At 42.7% G+C, this 19360-nt stretch overlaps 1 protein-coding gene across 2 annotated transcripts in view; it reads right to left on the bottom strand.

The window, feature by feature from the left end:
• The window catches only part of SCUBE2 (signal peptide, CUB domain and EGF like domain containing 2), an 81043-nt gene that overhangs the window by 55821 nt on the left and 5862 nt on the right, over positions 1 to 19360 (bottom strand). For both annotated transcript variants that reach the window (XM_084828342.1, XM_084828351.1), the window contains exons 3-4: positions 16885 to 17010; positions 10277 to 10411 (exon numbers count right to left, since the gene is read on the bottom strand). In XM_084828342.1, coding sequence (XP_084684468.1) covers positions 10277 to 10411; positions 16885 to 17010 — 261 coding nt within the window. The remainder of the gene's footprint in view (positions 1 to 10276; positions 10412 to 16884; positions 17011 to 19360) is intronic.

The raw sequence follows: 19360 nt of genomic DNA, 5'->3' as shown, positions 1-19360 counted from the left end.
CCAACTTCTGCATCTAGGAAAAAGAAACCAAATGCACAGTTACAAGTTGGGGGATATGTGGCTCAACAACATGACAAGCGAGAAGGATCTTGGAATTGCTGTTGATCACAAGCTGAATATGAGCAAACAATGTGATGTGGCTGCAAAAAAGGCAAATGCTCTTTTGGGCTTCATTAATAGAAGCATAGCTTCCAAATCCCAGGAAATACTAGTTCCCCTCTACTCAGCACTGGTTAGGCCTCATCTTGAGTACTGTGTCCAGTTCTGGGCACCACACTTTAAGAAGGATGCAGACAAGCTGGAGAGGGTTCAGAGGAGGGCAACAAAGATGATCAGGGGACTGGAAACAAAGCCCTATAAAGGGAGACTGAAAGAACTGGGCATGTTTAGCCTTGAAAAGACTGAGGGGAGATATGATAGCGCTCTTCAAGGACTTGAAAGGTTGTCCCAGAGAGGAAGGCCAGGATCTCTTCTCGATCATCCCAGAGTGCAGGACACGGAATAATGGGCTCAAGTTACAGGAAGCCAGATTCCGGCTGAACATCAGGAAAAAATTCCTGACTGTTAGAGCAATACGACAATAGAAGCAATTACCTAGGGAGGTAGTGGGCTCTCCCACACTGGAGGCATTCAAACTGAGGCTGGACAGCCATCTGTCAGGGATGCTCTGATTTGGATTCCTGCATTGAGCAGGGGGTTGGATTCGATGGCCTTGTAGGCCCCTTCCAACCCTACTATTCTATGATTCTATGAGTGATGCTTTTGACCACAGTCAAAATGCTGGTTTCAGTTCAAGAAGCTTATCATTGGTCTGATATTTCCGAAAGCTCCTGCCACTGATCCTTCAGCTTGGACTTAAAAATGGGGGCAAAGTCACTTGATGATATTTTTTGCTTGTTTAAGAACAAGGTGGATTGCCATCCTGGCAAGTGAGAGAGAGGAAGTGTGTGTGTGTGTGTGTGTGTGTGTGTGTCAGAGAGAGAGAGAGAGAGAATGACACTACCCCAAGGTCATCACACTTCATGTTTGTGCAGGGCTTTGAACCCAGGTCTCCCACCCAAAGTCTGACACCTGCACACCGACCAGACGAGGGCTCCTAGCACAACCAATTAAAAGGTATCATGCAGATATTCCATCTTTCTTCCATTAACAGATTTTCTGCAGTAAGGAAAAAGCAGTAGTAGAATGGGAAAACGTGGGAAGGTTACAAGTGGAAGATTACATTGTCTGAACACTCCCCATAAGGTTCTGTGAGAGAGACAGGGTGAAAAAAATGACTTGCCCTAAATATGTTGACACATGGAGCTACCATGGTTGGACTCGATGGCCTTGTAGGCCCCTTCCAACCCTTCTATTCTATACCACCTAAGCCAATTCATTTCTTGTAGCAGACCCAACATGCACACAAACCTTTCTGAAAGCTCTGGTTCTTTTGAATGTCTGAGTCAAACCCAAGGAACTTGCCTAAGAGGGATACAGGAAGTCCACATAAAGGAACAAAACAGAATTCTTTTATGGACCACTGAAGCCACATTGCCTGTTGTCCACTAATCTGCTGGATCAGGATATTCAGACAGCAAAATTCAACCTGAATTGCACCTAGCAATGATCCTGAGGGACATTTTAATTAACTTGTTTTAAAATACCTAAACCTTGTGTGATCTATTCTGTATAGTTTCCCAGTTTCAAATTACAATTTTTATTGGTGCTATTACTATTTAATTAAAAGCTTTCTATGGTTCAGATGCTGATGCTATGCATCTCACTGGCTGAACAGAATTCACTTCAGAGAAATCTGTTCTGGATGATGATGAATAATGTAACATTAGCTGACTTTTTGCCCCTTTGGGACACATAACGCCATTTGTATTTGGTCTTTGACAGTTACAAGCTGTTCACGCTTTTAGCGTTCAGTCAGCTGGCTATGGCGGAGATCTGCCAAAAGCTGATGCCAACTAAATGATGAATAATCAATGGGTAACAAGTTCCTCCTTTGGCTGGGACTACCTCATGTGTGTTCCACCAATAGCAACAATCTAGTCCTCTTTTGTACTTCAAATTCCAGATCTTAGTTTGACTAACCCAGATGTGCAGAGAAGCTAACATTTTATTAGCTAGTAAAAATAATCCGGGTAACAATAGCAGTCCATTAATGGTTTTAAATAAATGAAGAGACATTTTCACTGGCCAAATCCTGTGCTTTGGGCTGTAGCAAAACCTCTACCTCAGAACCTGGCCCCTTCTCTAAAAAATAAAGGCCCCTGCCAAGAGCTACACAAGATTCCAGTCCCCTCAGATCTGTACCAGTGGTTTAAAAAAAATTCTTAAATTCAGGAAACCCTTGCATGTCTGCTACTCAATCCTTGCACTCTACAGAGGATTCTGTGGCATGTTTTAGGCAGTGTCAATTCACAAGGAGTGTTTTATTTATTTATTTATTGCATTTATACCCCGCCTTAGTGAGCTTCCATGGCTGAGTGGGGACTAGAACCCGGATCTCCCAGCTCCTAGTCCAACACTCTTGCCACTACACCACACTGTGTAGTACCACATTAACCAGATCTGTACTTAGGTATATATTAAATGATCTACTTAACCTCTCTTTTAGGAACTTTCCAGGTAAAATGTCAATTTCTGAGCTGGGGAGGGGGATATTTCTTTTATTTTTAGCACTTCATCCAAGCAAACAATTGCTATCCCTACTTTCTCTCTCTTGTACATACACACAGTGACTTGGTTTGCACATACCAACCCATGAGTATGGTTTGTTAGCCATGAATGATCTAGAGTTCATAACCCAACAACAAACCATGGGTTCTCTTCCTGGGTTGTTCATGGTTAACAACCCATAGTTAAACCATAGTGCTGGGTTTGCACATAATGGCAACCCAAGATTCAACAGCAACTTATGATTCAATGACAACCCATATTCTGGGCTGTCATTATGTGTGAACCAGGCCATATACACAAACACCCCAAATGGCTGGATAAACACACACCTGAGCTCTGGAAGGAAAGAGCTGCCTCCTTTTTTTTTCTTTAAAGAAAACAACCAGAGCAGGGAAAACATATCTTTCAAATGATGGGGCATTCAAAAAGGTGTGGGTAGTTATGGGAGCAATTTGTGAAGTGCTGTGTAGCAATGGGGCATTTTCCACTAGGTGCACCTGACACTAGTGTAACCATAGTGTAAACAGGTACAATAATAATTTTACCTGGGGTAAAAACTGCTGTTTTCCAGCAACTGCATTTAGTAGTTTGAGTGTTGGGATGGAAAAAGCATCTGGAGTGACACTATCCAGGTGAATTGAAAAGGCCCTTAGAAGGCAGCAACTGCACAGTGAAACAGTAGTTTGGTAAGCCTTTAGATCCAGAGAACCACAATACTTTCACAAATCAAAACAATCAATCCATGACTTGCTGAACTTTGCAACTAAAGATCTGGTACCTGAATTTGCTTCTTCTTCTTTTTTCTTTCTCCCTCCCAATCCCCTTCCCTTTTGTGTCACATCTTTTAGATTATAAACCTATGGGCAGGGACTGTCTTATTTCTGATCTTTGAAAGCTAATCTAGGAGCCTTGGCCAAAGTGTGGGATAAAAATACTTTGAACATCTGACTAAATAAGCCCATATCTGACAAAACAAACAAGTCAGTAAGAGACACTTCTAGATACCACCACAAATGGAAGATTTTGATATAGCATTAGCAACAGTCCCAAATGGACTAATAGATGCTTTTGTATGCCACACAGATTTAAAATCCCATCCATTTTCTATAGGGCTGCCACTGAAACCAGAATTCAGGACAGATCTGGGGAGTGGCGTTCATCATGGCAGGTAACATTTAATGCCAGGGCACCTACTGAAATCCACATTTCTGATAGACCCATTCTCCCCAAATGCAGCTGTGATTTGCAAAAGTGCAATTAATTAACAATCACACATTGCCTCATGGATGTTGTCGTCCACATTACCCATGATGCAATACAGGTCAACTGTGAATTTGATAGATCTGGCTGAGTTTACACCCAGGTGCACCAATTATTTCTTGCCAGATTTCACCCATCTCTTTTCTGCATCCATATTATTATTCCAAGAAAATAAATGAGAATTGACAACATGTCACAGGAAAATTCTGTAACATTTTAATCAGGCATGCTGTTTTCTTAACACCTCTATTTCTGGCTCCAATAGACTTTCTCTAAGAAGGTGACTTTGAGCAACAAAGGAGTAGCAGCTATGCCGCTTTGATTATTCTGCTCTACTGGCTTCTTGATTCCTTTCCCACAGTGAGAAAACTAACAAGACAATGATGCCTTCAACCCTCCAGGATACACAAAAGATGCAAAGATCTCCACATGAAAACTGGCAATCACTATTGTGCTGTCAGTCAGGCTCTTTGCATCACAGAAGATCACAAATTAGTCTTATTAACTCTAGTATTTTGTGGCATTTGGAAGCTTCAACAGGCCATGAGATCTGTCTGTTAGCTGAGGTGTTTAGAAAGCATTAAGAGAATTAACAGCTTAGCTTCTGCTAACAGTGTAACTTCTTTGTGCACATTCAGAAACCAATGGAGATATCATTCAAGCAGGTACTTAAAGTCCACTGAACTCAAAACACTTCAAATGCTGAATTGAGACTTGCCGACTTGTAGGTAGGAGGAAAATCTTGAACTCATCTTCTGAAAGCTACAGCAGAAAATATGCATTCCAAAATAGTACACTTTAACAACAACAGCACATGCACTTTGCTTATTTAAATGAACTTTGAAAGACAACTGCTCAGATAAGGAGGTGATTTCATCATAAATTCATTAAGATTTTTTCATTATCTGTGAATAATAAAAAAATAGAAGATAAGAGATGGAACCAGAGATGGAGAAGGAATAAAATTAAAAACTAAAATTAGAATAAAACCTTACAATTCTAAAATACAGTCAGGGCCAGAAATATTAGAACAAGGATAACTGTTTTGGCAGTTGGCCTCTGTATACCACCAAACTGAAGTTGAAAGGAAACACACCCAGATGGAAGCGAAGTCAGGACTTTCAGCTGTAATTCAAGGGGGTTGAAAAAGTGGGGCATTAACCATTCAGGAAGGACAGCCAGTGGCATACACACACACACATCACTGGTGGCTCATAAGTAATGGAACAAACCAACATCATTTCAAACATAAGGATCGCCTTTAATACCTGGATGAAAATCCTTTGCAGTCAATGACTGCCTGAAGTCTGGAACCTATGGACATGACCAAATGCTGAGTTTCCTCCCTCAAGATGCTTTGCCAGGCCTTTACTGCAGTTGCCTTCAACTGCTGCTTGTTTGTGGGTCTTTCTGCCTTCAGTCTTGTCTTCAGTAAGAGAAAAGCATGCTCTATTGAGTTGAGATCAGATGACTGACTTGGCCATTGAAGAACATCCCACTTCTTTGCCTTGAGAAACTCTTGGGTAGCTTTTGCTGTATGTTTCGGGTCATTATCCATCTGCAATATGAAACAGCGTCCTATCAGTTTGGCAACATTCAGCTGAATCTGAGCAGAAAGTATAGCCCTATACACTTCAGAATTCATCCTGCTGCTTTTATCAGCAGTCAGGTCATCAATAAACACCAGTGACCCGGTTCCATTGGCAGCCATACATGCCCATGCCATAACACTGCCTCCACCATGTTTGACAGTTGATGTGGCATGATTTGGATCATGAGCTGTTCCTTTCCTTCTCCATACTTTTCTCTTCCCATCATTCTGGTACAAGTTAATCTTGGTTTCATCAGTCCAAAGAATCTTATTCCAGAACTGGGCAGGCTTTTTTAGGTGTTTGCTGGCAAAGGCTAATCTGGCCTGTCTGTTCTTGAGCATTACCAGTGGTTTGCACCTTGTTGTGAAGCCTCTGTATTTACATTCATAAAGCCGTCTCTTGACTGTAGATGTTGACAATAACATGCCTACCTCCGCAAGAGTGTTCTTGACCTGGCTAGATGTTGTGAAAGGATTCCTCTTCACCATGAGCAGAATTCTGCGGTCATCCCCTTTAGTTTTCTTCCGTGGTCTTCCAGGCCTTTTGCTGTTGCTGAGCTTGCCAGTTAATTCCTTCTTTTTCAGGATGTTCCAAACTGTTGTATTGGTCACTCCCACTGTTTTTGCGATCTCTCTGATGGGTTTATTTTGTTTCCTCAGCCTAATGATGGCCTCCTTCACTTGCATGGACACGTCTTTGGACCTCATGTTGGGAGTTCCAGTGAACAGCTACCAAATGCAAATGTAACACTCAGAACCACCTCCAGGCCTTTTATCTGCTTGATTGGTCATGGGGTACCCAGGAAACAGGCCACACCTGGCCATGCAGCTGCTTGTCAGCCATTTGTTCCATTACTTATGAGCCACCAACGATGGGGGGGGGGTGTATGCCACTGGCTGTACTTCCTGAATGGTTAGTGCCCCACTTTTGTCAAAACCCTTGAATCACAGCTGAAAGTCCTGACTTCGCTCCCATCTGGGTGTATTTCCTTTCAACTTCAATGGGGTGGTATACAGAGGCCAACTGCCAAAACAGTTATCCTTGTTCCAATATTTCTGGCCCTGACTGTATATCATACTTTTGGGTGGCACATTATGATCAAGAAGAAAAGATGATTCTGCTAATTAAATTATGTCCCGTTCACAACCTTAGGCCTTTGAAGAATGACTGAAAGTCCTGTTATCAACAAAAGGTAGGAATGCAGGGGTACATGGTTTAGTTTGTGTGTGTCAGCTGAGCAAAGAATTTGATTCTGCAAAAGAACCCAAATAAATAAATAAATAAATAAATAAATAAATAAGCATAAACACACACACTAACAGCTTGTCTAGACTATGAGTTCATTTAGCCAGGGACTTTGGCCAGGCACTAGTGAAATTACCCCAGCAAGCTAGTTTCATATAGCTCAAGCTGTATGATTTTGAAGAACCTCCTGTAACTAATAAGGTACAAAAATATGAGGAGACAGAAGTCCTGAGTTAAGTCATTTAAGGCATGTATGCAATGAAATACTCTGAAATATAGAGTGGGTGATATGTTTCTTTCAAGAGCCCTTTCACATACACTCCTAAAAATGGCAACTTTTGCACCAAAACTGAGTTACAAAAATTTAACAGAGCACCAACCCAAAAGCAAGCCAAGGGCAAATCAGGGGATTACCCACAACTAATTTCTCAATTCTGACTCAGATTCTGTTCCGAAATTTAATAAATTCCCCTTCAGTTAATTGTCTCATTCATCAATCATCATTAACCCCATAAATCAAAATCAAATAAAGTGGTACAAAATTCCATTAGAAGGAGGTCCAAAATAATGAGTGGATGGTGGAAAGAGTGAGGGCTGAAGAGTGGGGCAGAGGAGGAAGAGGAAAGGGGGAAAGGAAGAAGCTTAGGCAGGAGAGTAGAGTGGGAGGGTGGAAGGAAGTGGAAAGTTTGGGAGTAGGGATCAGAGGGAAGGGACGGTGGAGTAAGGACAGAGCAGTGCGGAGATGACAAAGGGAGCCAGGAAAACCAAAGGGGTAGAGGTAGGGCAGCCCTGATGCAATCTCTCTCACCCCCTGAGGCCAGAGAGCAAATGGACCACTGCATCATGACCCCCCGACCCCTCCCCCTTTCATGTCACATCCCCCCTCTCCTTCTCGCTGCTGCGTCGCACCCCTCCCTTCCCTTTACCACATCACCCCTCCTACCCCCTTCCATCACATCCTCTTCCCCTTCACATCCCCCTCCCCTTCCTGCATCATGCTTGCCCTCCCCTTCCCCACCCCTTGCTTTTCCTGCATCGCACCCCCCCCTTTTCCCTTACCTTTGCCACCAAAACGTGCAGCCAGAGGAGAAACCGGCTGGCATGGCTCTTCAGAGAGTCTGCCCATCCACAATGCCTGGCTCTGAGGGGCTCCTTACTCAGAGCCAGGCATGGGCGGCCCAGGAGGTCACCTGTGCAAATGCCATGGCAGGAGAGGGGCTGGGAGGGCTCTCCTGCCATGGAGGAGGAGGAGGCGGCAGAGGGCCTTCCTGGTGGGGAGCAGCACAATCCACTGCTCCTCCTACTTCACCACCTGAGGTGGGAGCTTTACCCTGCTTCATGGAAAGGGTGGCCCTGAGGCACAGGCTGTGGTAAGGATGGCTCCCTCCTGTTCTCTGCTCTGTAAATTCTGCAGGTGTCTCTCAAAATCAGGAGTGGGGAACCTGTGGCCCTCAGATGTAGTTTTTCACACGATGCATAGTTAAACTCTGGGATTTGCTATCAAAAAGACGTAGTGATGGCCACCAAGTTTTAAAAGGGCATTAGTCAAATTCATGGAGAATATACTATCAATGCCTGCTCTTCATGATGCCTATAAATTGCCTCCAGGACCAGAGGCAGGATGCCACTGAATACCTATCACTGGGGAACACCTGGGAGGGTATATTGCATCATGTCCCATGAGCTTCCCATTGGCTAGACTAGATTGGTCTTTGGTCTGATCCAGCAAAGCTCTTATGTTCATACGTTGTTGGACATAACTTCTATCAGCCCCAGCCAGCATGGCCAATGGTGAGGGATGATGGGAGTTGTAGTCCAAAACATCTGGAAGGCCACAGGTTCTCTATCACTGCTCTAAATGGTAGGGAATGGCGTTTTTCCCCCTACCCCGCAGCACGCACACAGGAAGATAAAGACAGAGCAAACTAGGGAGACCCCACACTTACAGTCACCTCTCCGAGTACCACATTGTAAGGCAGGTAGACAAAGACCAAAAGAAGCGAACAAGACCCACAAACCCACACACAACCAGAATCTAACACATACTTAAGGTGCAGGGACCTCCTTCCCAGACTATTTAACCTTTAAGGAAGACAATGAACACATTTCTTTTCCTCAGCTCTCTCCCCCACTCCGGGAAGAAAACCACCCTCACCCCATGCAATTAGGTTTAGAAAAAGAGCTCCTATTGGCACCAGTGGGAGCCTCTTCTTTTTCTTCCAAGCCTACGGTCACATCCACCTATATGCAGGATTCCCACTGAGCCAGGTTTCCGTTTTTCAGCCATTTTATTTTTTCCCCATTGGCTATTTAGGTACTTGGACTTGCATTGTCCCAGCACACACACACACGCACACGCACTTTAGCTGAAGTTTTTGTGCTATAAGGAAAGCTGGCCTCTTGGCTTGAGTTACTTTCTTTCTTTTTTAATGATTTGGTTTATCCAATCACAACTTCATTCTATATTTATCCTACGCAAATTTTCAAACCTATAAATTTTTTGCTGTGTTAAAGCCATACTGACTAACCACAGTCTCAGTGGAAACTCCCTGACTTAAGACTACCACTTTCAAGTTATTGCTCCAGGGTCTCTATTAAACTTCCATTCACTGAAACCTCTGATCAAGCACCTGGTTTTATTTCTGCATGGAGGAGTTGCTTCACTGCCTTAAAACTAGCATTTTTAAATCTCTCTTGTTCTTCAAATGTTTAGGTCACTCTGGATAGCTTCATAGACATGGGCAATGGCAGAAACCTGCTTCTGTTCTTCATTGCAATGGACGTTTGGAGAAAGCCACCCCTTTTCCTCCTGCTTCAAGCAGAAACCCTCCATCGCTGGCTTGTTTCAGCCTTTCACCACTCCAGGGCCTTTGCTTTATAAAGGAAAGTTCTTAGTATCAGTGTTGCTGTCACTTTTGGCACTATGAAAAGACAGTACATAGCCACTGGTGGTTCATGGTGGGGATGGAACATAGATTAAGTAATTGACCTATGCTGGGTGGTGCTGGCCATTCAACAGCCATGCACCTGCATGGTGCAGACCTTGCTGCCCCTTGCCTCCCTCAGATGCCAACCAGTAAGGACTTGGGACCTCTCGCCACTCCAGGAGTGCCTTTCACCATCTTTCCTACAGCACTAAGGCTGCACACGTTGGCACCAGCAATGCAGTTTAAAAATAAAGTTGAGTGCAAGGACCACCACACAGGTAAGTCTAGGTGGTTTGGGTGTTACAGGCTGTTGCAGAGTTCTACTCATCCAAAGTCACATTTAAATCAGTCTCAGACAGGCTAGAATTATTCTCTAGATTTTCAGCATGTCTAATACGACTTGTTAAAAGACCCACACATGAATCCTTTCCATGTTACAGTGTGACTCATGAAAATGATGTATGGAAGCATCCTTAAGTACAGATCATAACCTAGCAAACCATTCAGAGAGCTTGATTCAGGATGTTTGGAGAAGAGGGGGGCCACACTGTCTGCTTGGGTAGAAGAAGAGAGAGGCTTTACCTTCTGAACGGTGAATGCAGGTGTGCTGGTTATCACTGAGGAAGAATCCAACATTGCAACGACATTCATAGCTCCCTACTGTGTTGACACAAACATGTTGGCAGCCTCCATTGTTGAGCAAGCACTCATCCATATCTGAAAAATAAGATACAACAGGTTGGTATCAGCTATTTTTGGTCAAAACAGTAGCCTGTATCAACTGCACACGGGAAGTTAATTAAACCATGATAATAAAGCATCCAACAGGTTGGGCAATTGGCCTTACTCTCCTCATCTCCATACTGCAGGCTGGGACACAGCAGAATTTAAGACTACAGACAGGATAAACAGACACACACACACACACACACACACACACACACACACACATATATATATATATTGATACTGTTAATGAACATTTTCTAATGCCATTAAATGTAAGTTTTTTAACTGTTTTTGTTACCACACCTAAATAAAAATATTTGAGCAGATTTCAATGTTCCAAATTATTCCCTGAAGCCTACTTAAAACAGCAACCTAGAATCACAGAATCATAGAATAGTAGGGTTGGAAGGGGCCTATAAGACCATTGAGTCCAACCCCCTGCTCAATATAGGAAACTAAATCAAAGCATCCCCTTAGATAACCTTCACTTATGTCTTCTCCACATTTGGATTTGATCTCAGGTCAGTAGAATAAAAAAGCAGGTTGAAACATCATCTGACCTGTGGCATTTGCACAATACACATGTGAATTGCATTTCACACCCTGTTATCTGAATTGATAAATACGGGAATCAGAAATGTAACATAATGCAATGTTGTGGTGATGAGCCTTGTACAATAAAAAAAGGTGTCCCCAACCAGTCATGTCCAACTCTAGGGTGTGGTGCTTATCTCCTTTTCTAAGCCAAAGAGCCAGCGCTGTCCGAAGACGCTTCCGTGGTCATGTGGCCAGCATGACTGAACACCGAGGTGCACGGAACGCTGTTACCTTTCCCACCGAAGCGGTACCTATTTATCTACTTGCAATTTCTTGCTTTCGAACTGCTAGGTTGGCAGAAGCTGGGACTGAAGACGGGAGCTCACTCGTCACGCAGCACTCAGGTCTCAAACTGCTGTCCTGCCGACCTTCCAGTCTGCAGTTCAGCGTCTTAACCACTAAGCCATCGTGGCCCCTAAAAAGGTGTCCCCAACCAGTTGTGTCCGACTCTAAGGTGTGGTACTCATCTCCCTTTCTGGAGATATGAATCAAGGTGATGAGCCTTGTACAATACTACTCAGCAACTAGATTTGCTGGAAGGCTATTTTGAGGATAGGATGGAAGCTTGTGACCAAAGCCCCATTCAATGATGGAGGACAGGGCTGCAGGGATATGCAGATTTTGCATCCCAAACCCAAATACAATGTTGTTGCAGAGCCTGGGACTTCTATCCTGAAAATGGACCAAGCAATGACAAGGGGCAGAACATTTTCTACTCCCATTTTTTGCCACATATGTTCTGTATCTAAAACTGTATTGTTTCATAAAATGAATTAGTAACATAATAACTAACTGCTCTGAGTGGGCATTCTGCCTAGAAGAGCAGGATGTAAATTTTAATGTAAATAAAATAATGGTTTCCAATACCAGTTAAACTGGGCATTTGAAGTTGCATTTACCTATTTTCAGGTGACTCTCTGTAGGAAGCATATATAATAAAAGCACGTATTTCTTCTGGCATGCTAAAATTAGCACGTTAACAGTTTACCTTCATGCCCCCCCTTAAAATGTAAACAATGCAGGGAAGTGTCTGCTATTGCATTGACATGTCTTAAAATTACAAGCATTTAAATATACTTTCCAAGTTAAGCTTTGGATTTGTTTGAATAAAACTTATAAGCTGTATAAATTGTAGTTATTGATTTTTTTCCTACTTAAAATATTTCAGTTCAAATACTTTTGTGATATTTATACAGCATGTAAAATTAAAATGCCATATTTCTTTAGCCCCATTTACTAAATCAGATTTCCAGCTGAGTTATAGCACAGGAAAAATGTCCACTTCAAAGTTTCTTGAAATGCCAGATAAATGGGACCAAATTCTGTAGGGAAAGTTAGGGGCCCACAACAGACTGTAACTATCCTGACTTGACCCAAAGGGCATCTCTACACGAAGCTAAAATCCTGCTACTTTACTGGGGCTTCCGCTTCCAGATTACGATCGGCTGCTTTCCACATAGTTTTTCCTTTCTTTTCTTTCTGGGCAAGTTCTATATGATTCATTATAAAGCCACTAAATGACACTGTGATATTGCTGTGATAAAGTGCCATTTCATCAGTACACCATAGATTTACCGCGATTCATAGTTGGAGGAGGAGAAATGACAGACTTTCATCGTCATGAAAAAACACACAATAAAGGTTGCAAAGAGCAGGAAGTGCCCAGGAGGAGGATGACGTTGTGTATAGGACCCGAACTTCCATGAGTGACCAATCACAAGTGCACGATAAATGCCTCATGTAGAAACAGCCCAAGAACCAGAGAAATCTGTCCAAGACAAATGGGCATAGCAGAGCAGCAATTTGTCCCTGGATGTCAATGCATCAAGGGACAATCCCATCCACAGGTTAAGACCATAACATGCACCACAAACAAAGTTTGCACAGAAAGTGCAATAAGCAAATGTGATGTGAATCAGTACAATTTCCCCAGGTAGATTTATTTGCACAGATGCTCAGTATTGTTTAAATATTGTTTAATCTCAATATTAAACAATAAATATTGTTTAATCTCAACTAGATATTTGCATTTATATTTTTTTTGCAGAATTTGGATTTTTTTTTTTAGCAAGGAGGCAACATGATAAGAGGAGATGAGAAGGGGGCAGTTGTTGTATATGGGTCAGAAGATATATTTGGAAACTAAAAGAGAATGGAGACAATTATCCTTACAAGATCTACTAGCTTCAATCATTCCCTGACCAGTGCATCCTTTTGCAGATACTTCCTGCACACTTTCAACCATATTCCCAAAAAAGACAAGAGCAAGAGACTTCTTCTCCCTTTTAAAAATGAAAGCAGAGATTCCCAGGAACCTAAATTACATGCAAGGCGGCAGAATCTGTTCAAAATTCTATGTACACAGAATCAAAAGTAAATGAAGGTGCATGTTCTATTTAGCTTCTCTAATCACCAAGCCTAAGCCTCCCCAGCAGCTTGCTTTAGGCAAGTGTCATCGCCTTTTGACTCTTTAGTGATCTTCTCTTGAGCTTCCCAAATACTTGCCTCCAAGGTTGGCCACACCTTCTTGGCTCCCATTTGGAAGTTGCTAGTCACAAACTCTATGGCAAACCTTAGGGTCTGGCACTGAAACAACACCAAGCTGCATGTCATTACAAGCAGCTTCAATTCTATAATGAATTCTCCCTCAAAATAACCTTGTGAAGTAAAGAGGAAGACTGGAACTATGAAATTAATTGACTCTCAAAGAGAACTTCTCAGGAAGAAAATCTGGACCTCCCCAGTTTTGAGCAATTATTCAAACTCTGAGGACAACAATGACGCCTTGCACTTTCCACCAGGATTGCCCTGATTTTTTCTGACAGGATTTTTAAGAGCTGCACAGCAAGCAGAAATTCAGCAGGTGACACCGATTCCATGCTTGCCCAGCAGCTCTGAAATAGGACTGTCACAGTGAGTAGGGGAGGAATGTGGAAGAAAGGACTGACGGAGCAACAGGATGAGAAGCGCAGTGGCTACGACTTCCCAGTGCATTTAAACGTTTAGGCACCATATCCAGGCAACAACCTCGCAATTCTACAGTTAAAAGCACAGAGTCCCTGACAGAAAAATAGCTGACTACTTATCACATAATTTTCCCAAGCATTTTGTAAAAGTGAACTAGCTTAATGAAAGATAAGGCTACCGGTGGCTGCTAGTCATGATGGCTATATCCCATCTCCAGTATGCCTCTCAATACCAGTTTCTGGTAATACAAATGGGAGGGTGCTATTGCCGTTATGACCTGCTTGTGGGCTGACGTGGGGCATCTGGTTGGCCCCTGTGGGAACAGAATGCTGGACTAGGTGAACCCTTGGTCTGATTTAGAATGGCTCTTCTTATGTTTCTTTTTCTTTCTTTCTTTCTTTCTTTCTTTCTTTTTCTTTCTTTTCTTTTTTTTCTTTTCTTTATATTTTTTATTTCAAAATAGATATGGTATGCTGTATTTAAATGTATTGTTTGAGGGTAATTGTGCACATGCATTTATATATAAAATATATTACTGATTGTTGAAGGTCTGTTTTAAGTTTATTATTATATAACACTATATTTCTTTTATTATTATTATTATTATTATTATTATTATTATTATTATTATTATATTGTTATTATTAATATAGGCTACTGGGAATGAACTGTAGACCTGTTTCTTTGATATAAGGTTGATGATATGATATTGAAATGTACGGTTGTTTATTAAACTGTAAGATTGTTAAGGTTATAGATATAGTTTTTAAAATAGAATGGCGTTTTATTTATTATTTATTATTAAATTTATATCTGGCTGGTCACCCAGCCACTCTGGGTGATGTACAACATACAATAAAACAGTTTAAAACAATAAAATTCTACAATAAAAACATTTTCTAAAATACCCTAACCCACCCCAAATGCCTGCCTGAACAACCACGTTTTTAATGCACGACGGAAGCTCATTAAAGAGGGGGCATGACGGAGTTCCCTAGGGAGGGAGTTCCACAGAGTGGGGGCCACCACAGAAAAGGCCCTCTCCCTCGTCCCCACCAGTCTAGCTGTCCTGGCTGATGGGACAGAGAGAAGGCCATCCGAGGCTGATCTTGTGAAGCGGCCTGTCCGGTGCTGCTGGAGGTGCTCCTTAAGATACGCTGGGCCGGAACCATATAGGGTTTTAAAGGTCAAAACCAACACCTTGAATTTGGCCCGGAAAACAACTCGTAACCAGTGCAACTCCTTCAGCACCGGAGTGATGTGATCTCGCCGGCAGCTGCCTTTAATCAGGCGAGCCGCCGCGTTCTGTACCAGCTGCAGTTTCCAAACCGTCTTCAAGGGTAACCCCACATAGAGCACATTACAGTAGTCTAAACGAGAGGAGACCAGGGCATGTACTACCGATGGGAGCAGATGGTCGGGAAGGAGGGGGTGCAGCCGCCGTATCAGATGGAGTTGATACAGTGCTGTCCGGCTCACAGCTGACACCTGAGCCTCCATGGACAGCTGGGAGTCCAAAATGACCCCCAGGCTGCGGACCTGGTCTTTCAAGGGTAGCCGTACCCCATTAAACACCAGGTCAACATCCCCTAGCCTCCTCTTGTCTCCCACCAAAAGTACCTCGGTCTTGTCAGGGTTGAGCTTCAGCTTATTCCTCCCCATCCAGCCACTCACCGTCTCCAGACATTTGGACAGGGATTCTATGGCCAACCTTGGTGAAGATTTGAATGAGAGGTAGAGCTGCGTGTCATCCGCATATTGATGACACTGCACTCCAAACCTCCTGATGATAGCCCCCAGCGGCTTCACATAGATGTTAAATAGCATCGGGGAGAGGATGGAACCCTGTGGCACCCCACAAGTGAGTGGCCACGGGTCTGAAACCTCCTCTCCCACTGCTACCCTCTGGTACCTGCTGGAGAGGAAGGACCGGAACCACCGCAATACGGTGTCTCCAATGCCCAACCCCTCCAGGCGGTCCAGGAGGATACCGTGGTCAACGGTATCAAAAGCCGCTGAGAGGTCGAGGAGAACAAGGAAGGAGCATTCACCCCTATCCAGAGCCCTCCTCATATCATCTACCAAGGCGACCAAGGCCGTTTCTGTCCCATGCCCAAGCCTGAAGCCCGACTGAAATAGGTCTAGATAATCAGTTTCTTCCAAGTGTGCCTTCAACTGCACCGCCACCACCCGCTCAATCACCTTGCCCCAAAATGGCAGATTTGAGACTGGGCAAAAGTTGTTCAGAACTTGAGGATCCAAGGAGGGCTTCTTTAAGAGCAGTCTTATCACTGCCTCCTTGAGGGCTGATGGCATCACTCCCTCCTCAAGGGAGGCGTTCACCATGTTGTGAACGTTGAGGCGTTGGAGGCCGGGGGGGTATTGGAGTTTAAACTTAATTCTTTAAAGGGGAGGGAGAAGGGGAGGGGGAGGGGGAGGGGGAGGGCAGGGGAAAGAATCTTTTTTCTTCACTTCCTGTCCTCCTCCCTTTTCCTTTTTTCTTTTTCTTTCTCCTTCCTTTTTGTTATTGTGGTATCCTCATCAGAATATTGTATTGTTGAGAAATTGTTGTATTGATCAGGTTGTTGGTAATTTTGGTTTTGTTTATTTCATTTATAAAGATAAAATAAATAAAAATATATTCCAAAAAAAAAAAAAGGAATTTGATTTGACGATCTTCTACTTCATTCCCGTCCCATGGTTCTAGGTACATACATATGAATACCAGCACTATAATTTCACAGATAGCAAACATGAAATGACAAAACCAATGTCTAGATTATCTCATTAAACACTGCAGCCACCTTAGGATTTCTGTGCTCATGAGAAAAATGTAACTGCTTTACTTTGGTGGCATTTAGCACCGATGCTGGTGCATTTTGCAGCAGACTCCTTACCAAGACAATTATGACCATCCTGAGCCAACATGAAGCCATCATAACATGTACAGCGATAATTGCCTGGAATGTTGAAACATTCATGCACGCAGCCTCCATTGAAGTCATTATCACATTCATCTATGTCTGGGAATAAAGCAGAAGTCATTATGATGGATGCCTGCTTGTTTGCTGTAGACAGGTCATGACATGACTACATTATATACATGCTAACTGTAACTGCTACCTTAAATCATCTTTGCCTTGCAAGTAAAGGAAGTTTAACAGAATATTGATGGTTTGTCAACAGTAAGACAATACATGCACCTCTTTATGGGCTACTCTATTACATTTTAAGTATTGTATATGTGCAGATGAGAAGGTCCTGCTCCAGACCCTTTTCTTTGCAAAATGAGTTACTGTGGTGCACCGATGGAGAAAAAAAAATGTTTCCATGGTTTTATGCCGTAGTAACCCCTTACCTACCCTCCCTCCACCCCCAGTAAGATCTTGTAGAAACCTCTGGATCATAATAAATCCTTCCCCATACCAGCTTACAACACAAAGGATGCAGACAAGGTAAAAGAGAAACTGTCACAGCCAAAGCTTCTGGGCCTGATTCACTTTTATAACCTGAATGGAGTGCTTAGAAGGATGACTAGGTTATTATCCTAAGCGGAAGACCTTGCTCAGCATAAAGGCTTTCTCGGTGGCCTGGTTCACACATTCAAGCAGGCCACCGTGGCTTATTTAAGCCATGGTGGGCGATGGCATGTGCAGGCAGCCATTTTGAATATTCAAGCTGCAACTGTGGTTTGCCATGTCATACGAACCTGGCAAGGGTGTTAGCATGGTTAACAAACTACCCACAATGCTAAAATAGCCCATGGGTTCTGGGCAGTTTGTTAACCACACCAACAACCCACCTTAGCTGGGTTCAGACAATACAACAAGCTGCAGTCACGGCTTGAATATTCAGAAGTCACCCAACAACACAGTGATCATGCAAACTGGGTCAGTAAGTTTGGTCATAGTATTTAAGCAACAATCTACAGATGGTTTAAGCCGACTAAAATAGAATTGTTTGTCCCTAGGGGAGAGTGGCCATGGTCGTCTGGTTTCTTCTGTGAAGAATATCTTTTTAAAGACAGAGAAGCTTGTACAACTTGGATCCGAAGGAGTAGCAATCACACTAATTTTTAAAATAAACTTCAGAAGTACTGCATATATAGTATGCATAATTTTCAAAAGCACATGGAGAAGGTGTCATTTGGGTCAATAAATGCGTCTGTATTTTATTCCTCCTTATGATAACCAGCTGACCCTGACTGTGCAGAACTAGACAAATTACAGCCAAGCTTTACTGATTACCCAAAGTGTTAACCAAAGCTTTGCCATTTACCCAACTGTGCCTTAAGCAATGGGGTTTGTGTAGGAACTCTGTGCAAGTTGCACTGAAAAGGGGGTGGCTAGCAGCACTGCTGAGTGAACTGTTTCTCCTTATCTTTTCTCTTTTAAGATGTGATAAACACATATAAAAACTCTATCCATAGGGAATAGAGAGAAAAATCAGATGAGTACAATGTTTTAGAAAAAGCTGACTTCTGTGTTCACTTCCTTCCTGGTGCTGCCATAGGTGTTATTTCCCCTCTTATCTTAATTTTTGACTTTGCTCTCACTGCAGTTTTCCATCCGCTTGATTGTTTCTGTTCTTTTGCTGCGTACTTCAGCTTATTGTCTTGTAGCTTGATTTATTGTTTTAATTATTTGTTGTTAGACACCTTGAGTTTTTCAAAAGATAAAAGTGGGATATAATTTTAAAAAGTAAGTAAATAAAGCCACTCTCTTAATCACATTCACAAACATAACCCAAATAGTGGAGCTTTGCACACTTTAAAAAAATTGCTTCAAGAAAAAAGAATTAGTTCATACATTAAAAGCAGCAGCATCTATCATCAGAAAGATGCAAATCCACATTGACTAGCTTGGGTGTTTCCATGCAAGATGCTAAAAACACAATCCTATGCATGGTATAGAAGGGCTTCTCCTGCAGATCTTAATAATTTGACAGATTCATAGCAAGACAGGTGGCCCTTTACCCATGCCCTAAGGCATTTAGTGCACAATCCTATGCATGTTTAGACAGAAGAGTCCTATGACTCCCACCATTCCTCAACCAGCCAAGCCTGGGGGGTTTTCTCATGCTGGCTGGGGAATGTCGGGAGTTTTCTGCCTAAACATGCATAGGATTGCACTCTAAAGCACTTCTGGTTTCTCTGTGTTCTGTAACATGGATGTAAAATATACACTGGCTAGAATCTGCAAAAAAAAATTAAGATGTCTCTCTTCCACTTTCTAAGCCATATCAATAGTCATACATGGCATAATAAGCAGAAGAGAGACCAAACAGAATTGTTTAGTGTCTTAAGAAAACAGCCTGAAATTTACTAGCCACAATACAAAACAATATGACTGCTGTAGCTAGGGCTTTGTGTAT

The sequence above is a fragment of the Heloderma suspectum genome, chromosome 1 (genome assembly GCF_057233095.1).
Source record: "Heloderma suspectum isolate Gila_16-S chromosome 1, 16-S_ref, whole genome shotgun sequence".
Lineage (NCBI taxonomy): Eukaryota > Metazoa > Chordata > Lepidosauria > Squamata > Helodermatidae > Heloderma > Heloderma suspectum.
Note: the sequence above shows the minus strand (reverse complement) of the source record. Positions and strands in the feature narration are given on the sequence as shown.